General features: G+C 40.1%; 1 protein-coding gene across 2 annotated transcripts; it reads left to right on the forward strand.

Moving 5' to 3' along the window:
* Window positions 1-12,818, forward strand: washc4 (WASH complex subunit 4). Of its 2 annotated transcripts, none has more exons than XM_042495524.1 (33): window positions 1-128; window positions 968-1,107; window positions 1,219-1,272; window positions 1,361-1,426; window positions 1,935-1,980; window positions 2,087-2,154; window positions 2,246-2,328; window positions 2,534-2,576; window positions 2,682-2,785; window positions 3,175-3,295; window positions 3,520-3,643; window positions 3,725-3,852; window positions 3,976-4,136; window positions 4,225-4,351; window positions 5,183-5,308; window positions 5,409-5,516; window positions 5,672-5,818; window positions 5,918-5,997; window positions 6,431-6,536; window positions 6,831-6,947; window positions 7,151-7,319; window positions 8,036-8,190; window positions 8,301-8,375; window positions 8,458-8,562; window positions 8,657-8,791; window positions 9,214-9,322; window positions 9,454-9,520; window positions 9,838-9,924; window positions 10,267-10,414; window positions 10,583-10,679; window positions 10,768-10,964; window positions 11,463-11,559; window positions 11,756-12,818. In XM_042495524.1, exons 1-33 carry the CDS (start codon window positions 68-70, stop codon window positions 11,818-11,820), a joined length of 3,516 nt encoding a protein of 1,171 aa, XP_042351458.1. In that variant the 5' UTR covers window positions 1-67; the 3' UTR covers window positions 11,821-12,818. The 2 variants fall into 2 exon arrangements, with proteins under 2 accessions (XP_042351458.1, XP_042351459.1); XM_042495525.1 differs by having other exon boundaries at window positions 11,759-12,818.
* Window positions 12,819-12,898: the final 80 nt, after the last annotated feature.

Below are 12,898 nucleotides of genomic sequence, written 5' to 3' on the forward strand. Positions count from 1 at the left end.
CTATCATGGGACCGTGTAGCTCCAGTCGCTAACAGCAGTGTTTTGGGTCACCGTCGATGCCTGCAGTATGGCGGTAGAAACCATCGCACATGACTGGGAGTTTGACCGTTTTGACGACGGTTCACAAAGTAAGTACAGCGTCCGTTTCTGACCTGCAGTGACGCGTTGCGGCTGGGTAAAGTTAGCGGCATTAGCCGTTAGAGCTAGCTTACGCTGCTAGCAGGATGCTATGCCATTAGGCGCCGTCTATTTGCTGGCAAGAACGAATTTTACTGTACATTGCAAACAAATGCCTGTCAAAGGGACACATTTTAAAATTATTTTTCTTAATTCACTAAAATTAAATGTCCAGCACACGCAGCCCGGTTGTAATGTAAAGGGTAAATTCGTAAAATTAAGTGAAAGCAAAGTTAGCTGACGTTAATCACCACCATCATTCACATAACGTTAGCAACAGCTCAGTAGTTTGACAGCTTAATGACACTGAAGTAATTTTGACAGTAGCCCATATACATATATGTTTTTTTTGATAGCGTATTGTAACGTCAACTCCCTATGAAAACCAACAAAGCTGACAGAATAATGTTTTAGTCTGTCTTCCTGCTGTTTATGTTGTTTTCTTCCCATTGAAATATAGTTAGTTTAGATAAATAATAAGATTCACCGCACACAAGCAGGCTGAATTGCTTCTTCTTTTATTCAGTCTTCATTTGAAAGTTTGCAATCAACGCTTTTCGCCCATGGTCTCATTAGATTTGCCTTACAATACATTGCACAGGTGTTTTTAATTAATAAGGCTGCAGCTGCACTGAATCCAATCAGCAGCAGGTTGGACAGCCTGCTGAGTAGTCTCCGTATTTAGTTTTAGTCATATGTGTCTTTTGGCAATAAAATTCATATGTAGGCTGTGAAAAAATGATTAAATTTGATTAAAAAAAGAGCACAACTTTTACCCTCCACCCCACAGAAATACACACAGAGGTTCAACTGAAGAACTACAGCAAGTTTCTGGAGGAGTACACCTCCCAGCTAAGGGGCATCGAGGAGGCTCTGGATGACTCCATCGGAGATGTGTGGGACTTCACTCTGGACCCCATCGCCCTGAAGGTGAAACACCAAACACCAGTGACTGTACATGAAACCCCAAAAGACTGACATTGTGTCTACACAATTTAACCCTGTGCAACTTCTTTCCCTATACTTTGTTCTCTTTTTCAGCTTCTCCCATATGAGCAGGCGTCATTATTGGAGTTAATTAAAACAGACAACAAGGTAAATAAAGACAAACAAAATATTACTTTTAAGTCTCAAACCCTTTTTACTTTTTTGAATATTGACTTTTGTTTTGTGTTGCATACAGGTTCTGAACAAAGTCATCACAGTTTACGCTGCTCTCTGCAGCGAAGTGAAGAAGCTCAAGTATGAGGTAAGTTTGGATGAAAAGGTGCTTTTTTTACAATTGTGAGGTTAAGTGTGGTTTGTGTTTTTTATCAGATCTGCCTACATTTGCTTAAAGATGCCCTGTGGAGTTTGAAGATTATTGAGTGTATCCTTGCAGTCAAACTAATTTGAAAATGAATGCCTTCCCATCCTTATAAAACTCTTGCAATGCCAATTTTTAAAGAGCACATAAAATACAACATTGTGTATGTCCATGTTTACTAGCTTGTAGTCTATTTCTCTGCCCTTGCTGGTGCATTGGTGCAAACCTTGTGTTACCTCCACCTGTGGATCAGTAGAGTAGTGCGACACTACTGGCAAGACTGGGTGTCACATCAGTTGTGACATAGATAAAGAGAAGAGCAGCTCCGTAAGAACAGCAGAGGTCTAAAACTCCAGAGGGAGCATGTTAACAGATGTTTATATCCTGTGTTTGTGTTGTGCTACAAGATACAAATTCTCATTCTTTGTCCTGAATTTATGTTTCCTTGCAGGCTGAAACCAAGTTCTACAATGGCTTATTGTTCTATGGAGAGGGAGGTAATCTGTCAGCTATTGCTATTTATGTTTGTTCTTGGTTTGCCTTCAGTGGTACACAGTGCTGTTTCATTGAAGAATAAGACATTTATGCTAATTTGTGTTGCAGTGTCTGACACCAGCGTTGTTGAAGGAGACTCTCAGATTCAGATGGGCAGATTTATCTCATTCCTTCAGGTAGGCAATTAACATTTTCTATTATACCATACTATGGTTTTAAGTAAAAATCCAGAAAACATTGATAGTTTCCCTCTTTGTTGTTTAATAGGAGTTGTCCTGTTTTGTGTCAAGATGTTATGAAGTGGTGGTCAACATTGTTCATCAGCTGGCTGCCCTCTACAACAACAACAAGTAAGATCCATCCACTAAAGCAAGCAAAGTTACACAGTGAATCCACTGTTCTTGTTGGATTGGCCCTCTTCCCATGTTGTCAAGAGTGGCTTTGTGCACTTCACATGCAGACAGAACAACTTACAGACTGCTTTTCTGGTGTACTTACTGCATGCTTGGCTCTGTTTCAGTGTTAAACAAAAGCATTTCTCCTCTCACATTTCAGGGGTGCAACAAAAATCATTGAATCCTCAGGTGTCCACTTCCAGGTGGGTTTTAAGATTTGGTTAATTTTATTCATGTCTTAAATTCAGTTCTCAATTTCATATATCTAAATATTTTTTTTCCATGTCTGTTGTGTACTTTCTCTACAGATAGTGTACGAACACCTTGGGGAGTTGTTAGCTGTTCTGCTCACACTCGATGAGATAATGGAAAATCATGGCACACTAAAAGATCACTGGAAGATGTATAAAAGGTAACACACACACACACACACACACACACACACACACACACACACACATCAGCTACTGCAATCAGAGGGATAAAAGAAAAGCTACATTTTAGAAATCCAAGTTTTTGGTACTGAAGACAGCAAACAGACCAAGACATTATTAATATGTATCTTAATACTATTTAGCATGTCACAGTGTCTTACAAATGTTGTTTTTGTTTTTTTACGTAACTAAAATATATGTACATTGATTTGATCTAGAAAATATTTTGTTTTTCCAGCATTTTCTGCATGTATACCTAATGTAATCCCTTTAAAACCAGATAGTAGCTCATGATCTATTTCATCATTGCTTTTATACATAATCTATATTGGCTACAGTCCTCTGTAAATGCATTCTCTTGTTGCAGGCTGTTGAAATCTGTGCACCATAACCCGGGGAAATTTTCCATTCCCGAGGAGAAGTTGAAGCCATTCGAGAAGCTCCTGCTCAAGCTTGAGGGACAGATGCTGGATGGCATGATACTGCAGGTTACTTCTTTTAGACCTTTATTATGTTGCAAAATTCATTTTCTGAGGATGAGGTGTATGCTAACAAAAGTCATTGTCTTTAGTTTTTGTGCTAGTCTGCAAACAGAGACTTCATTTCTCTTCTGTTTGCATAGTTCATTTTAAGACATAATTCTTATGCATATATAATCTGCTCATGTCCTCTAAGTAGCATTAATCTCATGATGTTTACAACTGTGTGACAGGCCTGTGTGGAGCAGAGATTTGATGATCCTGGGGAAGGAGTAGCAGTTGCCAAAAACAGCGCCTTTGCCGAGGAGTTTGCCTCCAACATTCGCACAATATTCGCCAATGTTGAGTCAAAAATTGGTCAGTTTCTTCTCTCAGGATTGATAAGTATCACTTCCATTTCCAGCAACTTCAAAGTTATGCCTGTGTCTGTTTTTCTAGGTGAACCATCAGAGATCGACCAGAGAGATAAATATGCTGGCGTTTGTTGTCTCTTTGTGCTTCACTTTCACATCTTCAGAAGTGTCGACAAAAAGTTCTACAAGGCGCTGCTGGACGTCTGTAAAAAGGTAGTTTAGTGTTTCTGGAGTGCCTCATCTCTCAATTGTGACAGCTCTGTTTATTTTGCTTTTATAATCTCGTGACAGTGGAAACATCTCACTCATGTGTTTTGTGTGTGCCCCTTCCTCCAGGTTCCAGCTGTTACTCTCACTGCCAACATCATCTGGTTTCCTGACACTTTCCTCCTCGCTAAGGTCCAAGCCGCAGCTAAACTGATGGATAAGAAGAGTCTACAGGCCATCAGAGCACAGAGAGACACCTACCTGCAACAAAGAGCTCAAACACTAACAAAGTCAGTCAAGACAAAAACATATATCTTTTTGAAAATCCAAGTTTTAGATTTGTGGTATCTGATTGTTTCTGTTGTCTCCTCTCTTCAGGGATGTTCAGTCCTACTATGTGTTTGTAACCTCCTGGATGATGAAGATGGAGTCCATCTTGTCAAAGGAGCAGAAAAGCGACAAGTTAGCAGAAGACCTGAACAGCAGGTGTAATGTGTTTGTTCAGGTGAGGACTTACAAGGCTCAGCAGGACTATGGAGCAAGACATGACATTTACATTTTTCCAATTATTTTTTAAAAGGGATAGTTCCGATTTCTGAAGTTACATTGTATATACTGCTTTGGATGGGGGCAGAAACAAAATATGTTTAATGCACCTTTAAAAAATGCTCTTTTAAAATTCTCTGGTAAAAATAGTTATTTTACCACGCTGAAAACAGGAACTGCTGGTCCTCCTCTGCCTTGATCGGTTAATAGGTCTGTGTTATTGTTTGACTTTGGTGTTTAAAAGCATTAATTCGGATTCACCAAAGTCACCCAATAACATAAAATAACTAATCAAGGCAATGGTAGACCTGCAGCTCCTGTGTTAAGTGAGTTAAAAGTATTGTGTTTGTCAAGGGCGTCCCATGGCTTTGAAGAGAGCATAGATTGATAAAACAGCTTCAATTCCTCGCTGAAAGGGGCTATCTGACAGCAGTGTAAAACAGTAAAAATATTCCAAATATAGTGTACACTTTAAATTATGTTGACTTTTTTTATGTGGCTAAGATCTACTATAGTAATATGCACAACTACCCCATACTACCTCACTTCCAAAAATCTGAACAATCACAATAAATTCAGATACACCTGATTAGGTGCGTATTTGGCTGGTTTTTGATGATCTTCAAGAACCAGCCAAATTCCTGTGCTGCTTTTATCTAAATATGCTTTCTGGAAGAGTCATTTAATGATCAACTGACCAGATAATGTAAAAAGTTGTGAGCTTTTCCATACACGTGTGTTACAAGATATAACTTCTTTTCTAACAGTTCCTCCTGTTTGTCCGTTACAGGGCATCCTGTATGCATACAGCATCAGCACCATTATCAAAACCACCATGAACATGTACATGTCCATGCAGCGGCCCATGACCAAGACTTCTGTCAAAGCTCTATGTCGACTGGTCGAATTGCTCAAGGTATGTGTAAGCCTTTGAGCTTTTTAATGCTTTTCACCATTGTCTGTTTTAGTAAAACTAAATAAGATCCAGTCATGTGATGATGTGTTTGTCCCCTCAGGCTGTGGAGCACACGTTTCACAGGCGGTCCATGGTTGTAGCAGACTCTGTTTCTCACATCACTCAGCAGCTGCAGTCACAGGCCCTCAATGCCATTGGCATCGCTAAGGTAAATACAAACACCTGGATAATAAATCCCATATAATAAATCCCATATTTGTTATTTAAAAGCAGAGTTCACGGAGTAGCAGAAGAATTGTGACATCAGCGAAATGTTTTTTCTAATTAGATGTTCAACTTCATTTTGTTTTTATTTCGCTGAAGAAAAGGGTTATCTCAGACAAGAAGTACAGCGAGCAGCGGCTGGATGTGCTGTCGTCTTTGGTGCTTGCAGAAAACGCTCTGAGTGGACCAAGCACAAAGGAGAGACGCCTAGTGGTGTCTTTGGCGCTCTGTGTTGGCACTCAGCTGGTACGTAGGGAGAAGTCAGTGTTTGATGGGATACAAACAATTCTGTTACCTTGTTATTTGATACCTAGCTTAACAGTGAAATCTCTTGCTGTCTCGTAGAAAACGTTCAAAGACGAGGAGCTGCTTCCTCTGCAGCTTGTGTTGAAGAAGCTTGATCTGATAAGTGAGCTGAGTGAGAGGTGGGATTTTGTTTTCTTTTGATCATGTTGAACAAAAATTTCTAGTCAGTGCATGAAACCATCTGTTTGTGCTCCGTCTGACAAGAGCTGGCAAAGTGATTAACCCTCCAGGCAGTGAAGAAAACTTTCAGAAGTTTAGATGCTGCTGCAGCTTGGCCTGGAGCTGATGTGACGGACAGCTTTGAACATCTTGTCTAATAAAGAGCCAGTAGTTGTGCTATTATGTCTCATAGGCAAACAGCCTTCAAAGATGTATTGAGAGTAGGCTAAAACCAAACATTTTATGTAACCAAATAATTTAGATACTGTCATCTCAGGTGCCCATTTTATATTTTGGCAGGCGACTGACCTTGATAATCTGTTTAAACAAACATTTTTACATACTACTGGTGTGTTTGGGCATACTAGTGGACATTTTTCCTTTATTCCTCAGGGTCAAGCTGCAGTGTGACTGTAGTTTCCTTTACTGGCACCGAGCTGTGTTTCCCATCTACCTAGATGATGTGTACGACAACGCCGTGGACGCTGCACGAATACACGTAAGCAGACTGTCCTCTTATGTATTGATCACACACACTCATTGTTTAAGAAGTTATGGGCAAGACTCAACCGTGTCGGCAAGGATCACAAAGGATCAGTTAAAGGGGAAACCTACGTTGCTAAAGGAATTTTGAAATTGGGATTTACTGCTTTACCAGACGAATGAAAGTCTGAAAATCAATTTTTTTAACATGAACTTTAGTTTCTTTTTTATGGTTTTGTTGTAATTGTTACCTGTTTTCTGCTTTTGTATGATTGACTTTGACTTTGCGGATGGCGTCTATGATTTGCAGTACATGTTTAGTGCGCTGCGGGACAGTGTGCCCTCCATGTTGCACGCCAAACACATGGAATCATGTAACCAGCTACTGGAGAGCTACGACAAGGAGATAATGGACGTGTTCAATGAGGTGAGAACGCATGACATCGAGTATCCAGATGAAAAGAGGATGTTAGGGGATGAAGTGAGAAAGGAGAAAGAAGAAATATACAGTGTGATGTGTTGGGATGTTTAATTTAAGTAATTTCCAAAGGTGCAATACAAATCCTTAACTCCCATGTTTCAGTTGTACATTTGTGAAACTCTAATCATTTTTTCATCTGATTCTTGTAGCACCTGCTGGACAAGCTGTGTAAGGAGATTGAGAAGGACCTGCGTCTCTCTGTTCACACCCACCTAAAGCTCGATGACAGGAACCCTTTCAAAGTTGGCATGAAGGATCTGGCACACTTCTTCTCCCTCAAACCCATCCGATTCTTCAACCGCTTCATCCACATCAAAGGTGCTTAAAAACTGTATTTATAAATGCACATACACTGAAGTGGATTTCCACTATTGTTCCACTCGCACAAAAACATCCTGTTCTGTCCCAATCCCTGAAGAATGACTTCTACCCTATCCCATCCCTGTGTTGTGTTTTTAAAAATAGTTTTTGTTCATGTTAGAGTGAAATATTTGTATATCAAAACCTATTAAGATTATCATCTCGCCCTGTCCCATTGGCTTTTTCTCCTGTCCTGCCCCTGTCACTTCATATATAGTGAAACTGACTTCAATCCTGCACGATTCAAAAACAAAATGCATGAAATTTTTAAAATATTTTATATGTACCTTTGACATTTTCTGATGGCCTCTACTCCACTTATGACTGAAAAAGCACATGCGACATCCTTTATATAATTTATATTGATTCAATTGCAGATTTCTTTTTTTTCAAAGATTTTGTATTAAAATAACAAATTAAGAGGATTATGTAGCTTTGGCTGAGTTGAGCTCTAAATGCTGTTACTGTTTTATTTTAAATATTTAATTCAGCAGTAGATTCTGTGCTTATCTGTGTGAAGTCTCACCAGTAAACAGTGTGTTGTGAAACCTGGTCATGCCAGTATGAGAAAGTGTACTGTGTATGTTGTGTAATGCTGACACCTGCTGGAAATCTGTAAGATGATGTTGAGGGTTTAGTTAAAATAATTTTTTTCTTTTTTCATGTCCTTGCAGCCTATGTGACCCACTACCTGGACAAAACTTTCTACAACCTAACCACTGTCGCTCTGCATGACTGGGCCACCTACAGCGAGATGAGAAACCTCGCCACGCAGCGCTATGGACTTACGATGACGGAGGCACACCTGCCCAGCCAAACCTTAGAGCAGGTCTGTGTGGTTTCACTGTACACATCATTATTGGAGGTGTAGTTTTTAATAACAGGGGTATAGGTGATAAATGGTTGATTGTAAGTGGATTCCCTGCGTGTTCTCATCAGGGCTTGGACGTTCTGGAGATCATGAGGAACATTCACGTTTTTGTCTCACGCTATCTTTATAACCTCAACAACCAGGTAAGGCGTGTAGCCTCCATATTCACATTCTCTGAACCAGGTAGTTGTCTGTGCTTTGAATACAGTTTTTGCTTTCCAACAGATCTTCATAGAGAAGGCCAGTAACAACAAGCACTTGAATACCATCAACATCCGTCACATCGCCAACTCCATCCGGACCCACGGCACAGGCATCATGAACACCACTGTGAGTTTAAAGTGAAGGAAGTGGTGTATTTTAGTCCGTCTCCATTTGTACTTTTCCTCTCAGCATTACATATCTCCTCTTTTCCTCCATCAAGGTGAATTTCACCTACCAGTTCCTGCGAAAGAAGTTTTACATCTTTAGTCAGTTCATGTACGACGAACACATCAAGTCCAGACTCATCAAAGACATCCGCTTCTTCAGAGAAACAAAGGACCAGTCTGATCAGAAGGTAAGAAAAGGCTCAGTGCCCGTCCAAAGTCATTCATATTACCAAACCAGTTACACAAGCAAGGCACAGTGGACAGATGGTGAATATTGCAGAGGTGGATCTTTTTAGAAAAATGTGCTTTATTTTGTTCGGGTTGGTTGTAACATGAGTTGAGCCCCAACTGGTGAGAGCTGAAAACTGGGATCCAGAGGTTAAATGAACCTGCCAAATGAGCATCTGAAGTTTTCTTATTAACAGACACAGACTTTCTGTAAATCCAGCCTCAGGAGCGGGGGCTTTTCTAGATTTTCTGTTCTTGGAACCAGTTAGTAGTCTAATCCTCCTGAAATTTCTGTTTTAAAAATATCATATCACCAGGCACAGTAACTTGGCACCAGCTCTTGTTCAGTTATAGTTGTCCATGTTTTTTTTTCTTTCTGTAGTATCCATTTGAGCGAGCGGAGAAGTTTAACCGTGGCATCAGGAAGCTGGGCATCACTCCTGATGGACAGAGCTACCTGGACCAGTTCAGACAGCTCATTAGCCAGATTGGTGAGAAAATGTTCTCACCAATCTGGTGAGAATATGAAATGTGATTTGTTCTCGGCATTTAAACTTATATATCTAACTGCAGCTACAGGAAAATGTAAACCGACACAAATTTGCGCCCTGTTTTCTTTCAGGTAACGCTATGGGCTATGTGCGCATGATCCGTTCTGGAGGCCTCCACTGTTGTAGCAGTGCCATCAGGTAAGGTAAAAAAGACTTTTTCAAGTGCTGGTTTTGTATATTTGTGCTCTATTGCAATGCCAATATAAATGACTTGGGCTGAAAAAGTCTGATAAACTCGTGAGCAAATATTAGGATAAGTATTGTATTAGTTTACCACAGATGTAATTTTCACATATTTTTGTTTAGTTTTTTGTTTATTTTTTAGTACAAATCAAATGAAATAATTAGTCACCAGCATTTTACACACACATTGCATTAGACTCACTCACTGTTCACTGGTGTATGCTGTCATATCTTACTGGTGTGCTTTTGTGTTGTGTCTGTGTCTCTTCCAGGTTTGTCCCTGACCTGGAGGATATAGTGAACTTTGAGGAGCTGGTGAAGGAGGAGGGACTGTCAGAGGAGACCCAGAGAGCTGCAAGGTCGGGCATTTAAAATCCCTGCACTTTATCTCCGAATTATAATTTGAATGTACTCTTTGTTTAGCATGCCCTCATTTCTGTGATGATTAGAATGGGATATCAGTTTGGTTTATTTTGGATTGGGGTTGTTTTAAGTCCAGCATCAGCTCCAGTTGGTGTTAAACTGATGATTCAGTTTGGGTTTAATATTTCTGTTTTGCGCACACAAACAGCTGTGCTTCAGTTGTGTCTAAGAACAATTAATGTCAAGATATTTTCAGTGTGTTTCTGCTCTCATATCTGCAGAGCTCAAACAATGTAAAAGGAAACATCACCTGTTGTTTGTAAATGTGTCACTTCCAGCATCCTAGATTCAGTGTTGGGAGATCTGACCAGCAACTCTGCCGAGGGGACGGAGTACTTCAAGATGCTGGTAGCGGTGTTTGCGCAAGAGTTTCGCAGTGCTAAGAACATGCACCTGAGGAACTTCTACATGATTGTACCACCCCTGGTCAGTGTCGAGAGCTTTCAATTTATTGTGCAACTACCTACCACACTCGTCTCTCTGACCATTTGTTTGTGTTTAATCTAATCTCTCTGCAGTGTTTGAATTTTTATCCACTGTTCAACATCTCTGCAGCAGTTTAAGTAATTGCAACACAACAAATCTCTCCTATAGACGGTGAATTTTGTAGAGCACTCCATCAACTGCAAAGAGAAACTCAACAAGAAGAACAAAAATGGAGCTGCTTTCACAGATGATGGCTTTGCTATGGGTGAGTGGACTTACGCAATGAGTATACTCAACATACATCAGCTCAGTACTCTTTCTCTTTATTACAGCTGTGTCTCTTGCTCTTGCAGGTGTGGCGTACATTCTGAAGCTGCTGGACCAGTATTTGGAGTTTGACTCTCTGCACTGGTTCCAGGCCGTCAGAGATAAGTACAAGAAAGAGATGAACGCTGTGGTGAAAGAGCAGAGCGTTCAGTCTGCCAGCCAGGATGAGAAGTTGTTGCAAACTATGAACCTCACTCAGAAGAGGCTGGATGTCTACCTTCAGGTACAGCCCTGTTGGATATAGCAAAAGAAAAAACATAAACACATGCACACACATACACACACAAACCCCCCTTCAGCTTCTGCTAACTGGGGGATGTTTACAGGAAGTATAATTTGATGGATTTGAAGTACAGGCAGCATTAAATGTATGCCACATTAGCATTTGGCAGTTCCTGTTTTTAATGTAGCCATGGATGCAGAGACTACTGTCACGAGATGATTTTCATACTGAAGAAAACGTAAAGGTAAAGTGTGCAAAAAAGGGGGGATTTGGTGGCTTCTAGCAGCACATTGCAGACTGCAACCATCTAAAACTTTTTATGGCAAGAACTCCTTCAGTGTTCATTATTCAGGAGTTCTTCGAGGCCAAATCATCCACAAAGGTCGCCTCTTTTTCAAAACAAATGAAACCTATCCTTTGCACCTTTCTCTGTATTTTTACTAAATGTTTCTCCATCTGTGCCTTAAAACCGCTGACCTCTGTTTGCTTTGACTTCAGGAGTTTGAGCTGCTTCACTTCTCATTAAGCAGCGCCCGGATCTTCTTCAGAGCGGACAAGACTGCAGCCGAGGAGACTCAAGAGAAGAAAGATAAAGGTTAGATGGGGTTGTGATGATTAATGGAGTCTTTTAATTATGCAAAACCGCTGGCACACCCGCCTTGTTATACAGGCTTTTTTGGGATGATTTTTCATAAAATGACAGTACAAAGATTAATGAAGTGTAAGGTCAGTGTGTCTTCATCCTCCTGTAGAGCTCAGAAATAACTTGCTGCCATTTTTTTACCCACCAGAAGAAGCTTCCAAAACAGGAGGTTCTTCTGATGGCTCGACCCCGACTGAACCAGCCTCAAAGTGACCCTCACTGTGAGATCAGCAGATCAGAGCTCATAACTCGAGTGCTATAAATTGAGGGAAGTAGACTGCAGTGAAATGTGTGTGGAGAAACAACCGGAAACTGATGAAACCGACAACTGAAGAATATTGCTTCTCTTAACGTCTCATGACAAAGCAGTCACCTTCATGAATGTGTTGCAGAAGGTGTCTTTTTTGTTGCCATTCTAAAGAAACATCAGTGTAACATCCCCACAGTTTTGAAGTGTTTGCAACATTTAATAAATTCAGTTTGGATTTGTAGCATTTACGCAAGCGACTGCATTTGAAAAGGTCAGGTGGCGTAACAAATGTCCGGTGAAAGTGATTGCTTACCTTTGCCATGCTGCCTTTTGATACTTACACATCCAGTCTGGATGGACTGGAGTATTTTTCTACAGTAGAATCCTTGGCGCTCTGTGTGTCCAAAATCAATGGACTGATTTGCAGCTCTTTTGATTTCAGTACTCGCTTCATCTTTGTGTCCAATGTAATAATTATAATTGATTGTCCATTGCCTTTAGTGGCAGCTCTGTTCGTAATGCCTCTGTAGATTGATTATAGCACAGTAATTAGGGCCATTTTGAGAATGTTTTTAATGTATAATCTTTTCATGTTTGTGTGCCATATTTATCTACTGCTAGTTATTGTTTTGTCCATTTTATACATGGTATGAATCATGGCGTGTATGTGCCTTTCTAAACTGTGGATACCTGTATCAATAACATAATTTAGAAATAATGCATCTAAATAACATAAAGTTTCTTGATCTGTGGGTGTAGCACAACGCAAAGTTTCATTATTTCTCTGCAGCACTGGAGATGTATCATTACATTTTTATTTCCCAAATTTTGTATCTATCAACATGTGGTACATGTGAAAAGGAGGCCGTTATTTGGTCAAAATTACATTCCATGAATTGACTTGCTTGATAAGAAAGTTCTGTAAAGTCTTTGAAGACTAATAAAAGATGCACTTTCAACAGAATTTAACGTCTCTGGTTTGTAATAAAAGCCTTCAAACTATTACAGATCACTTGCTAAATGTTACCTCTGGATGTTTCC

The sequence above is a fragment of the Plectropomus leopardus genome, chromosome 11, assembly GCF_008729295.1.
Source record: "Plectropomus leopardus isolate mb chromosome 11, YSFRI_Pleo_2.0, whole genome shotgun sequence".
NCBI classification, from domain to species: domain Eukaryota; kingdom Metazoa; phylum Chordata; class Actinopteri; order Perciformes; family Serranidae; genus Plectropomus; species Plectropomus leopardus.

Excerpts from the sequence above, each read along its gene's own strand:
- washc4 (XM_042495524.1), top strand. The coding sequence starts at position 68 with ATGGCGGTAGAAACCATCGCACATGACTGGGAGTTTGACCGTTTTGAC. Across the intron at positions 3,853-3,975 it reads TGCTGGACGTCTGTAAAAAG|GTTCCAGCTGTTACTCTCAC; the intron begins GTAGTTTAGTGT and ends CCCTTCCTCCAG. Across the intron at positions 4,137-4,224 it reads AGAGCTCAAACACTAACAAA|GGATGTTCAGTCCTACTATG; the intron begins GTCAGTCAAGAC and ends TCCTCTCTTCAG.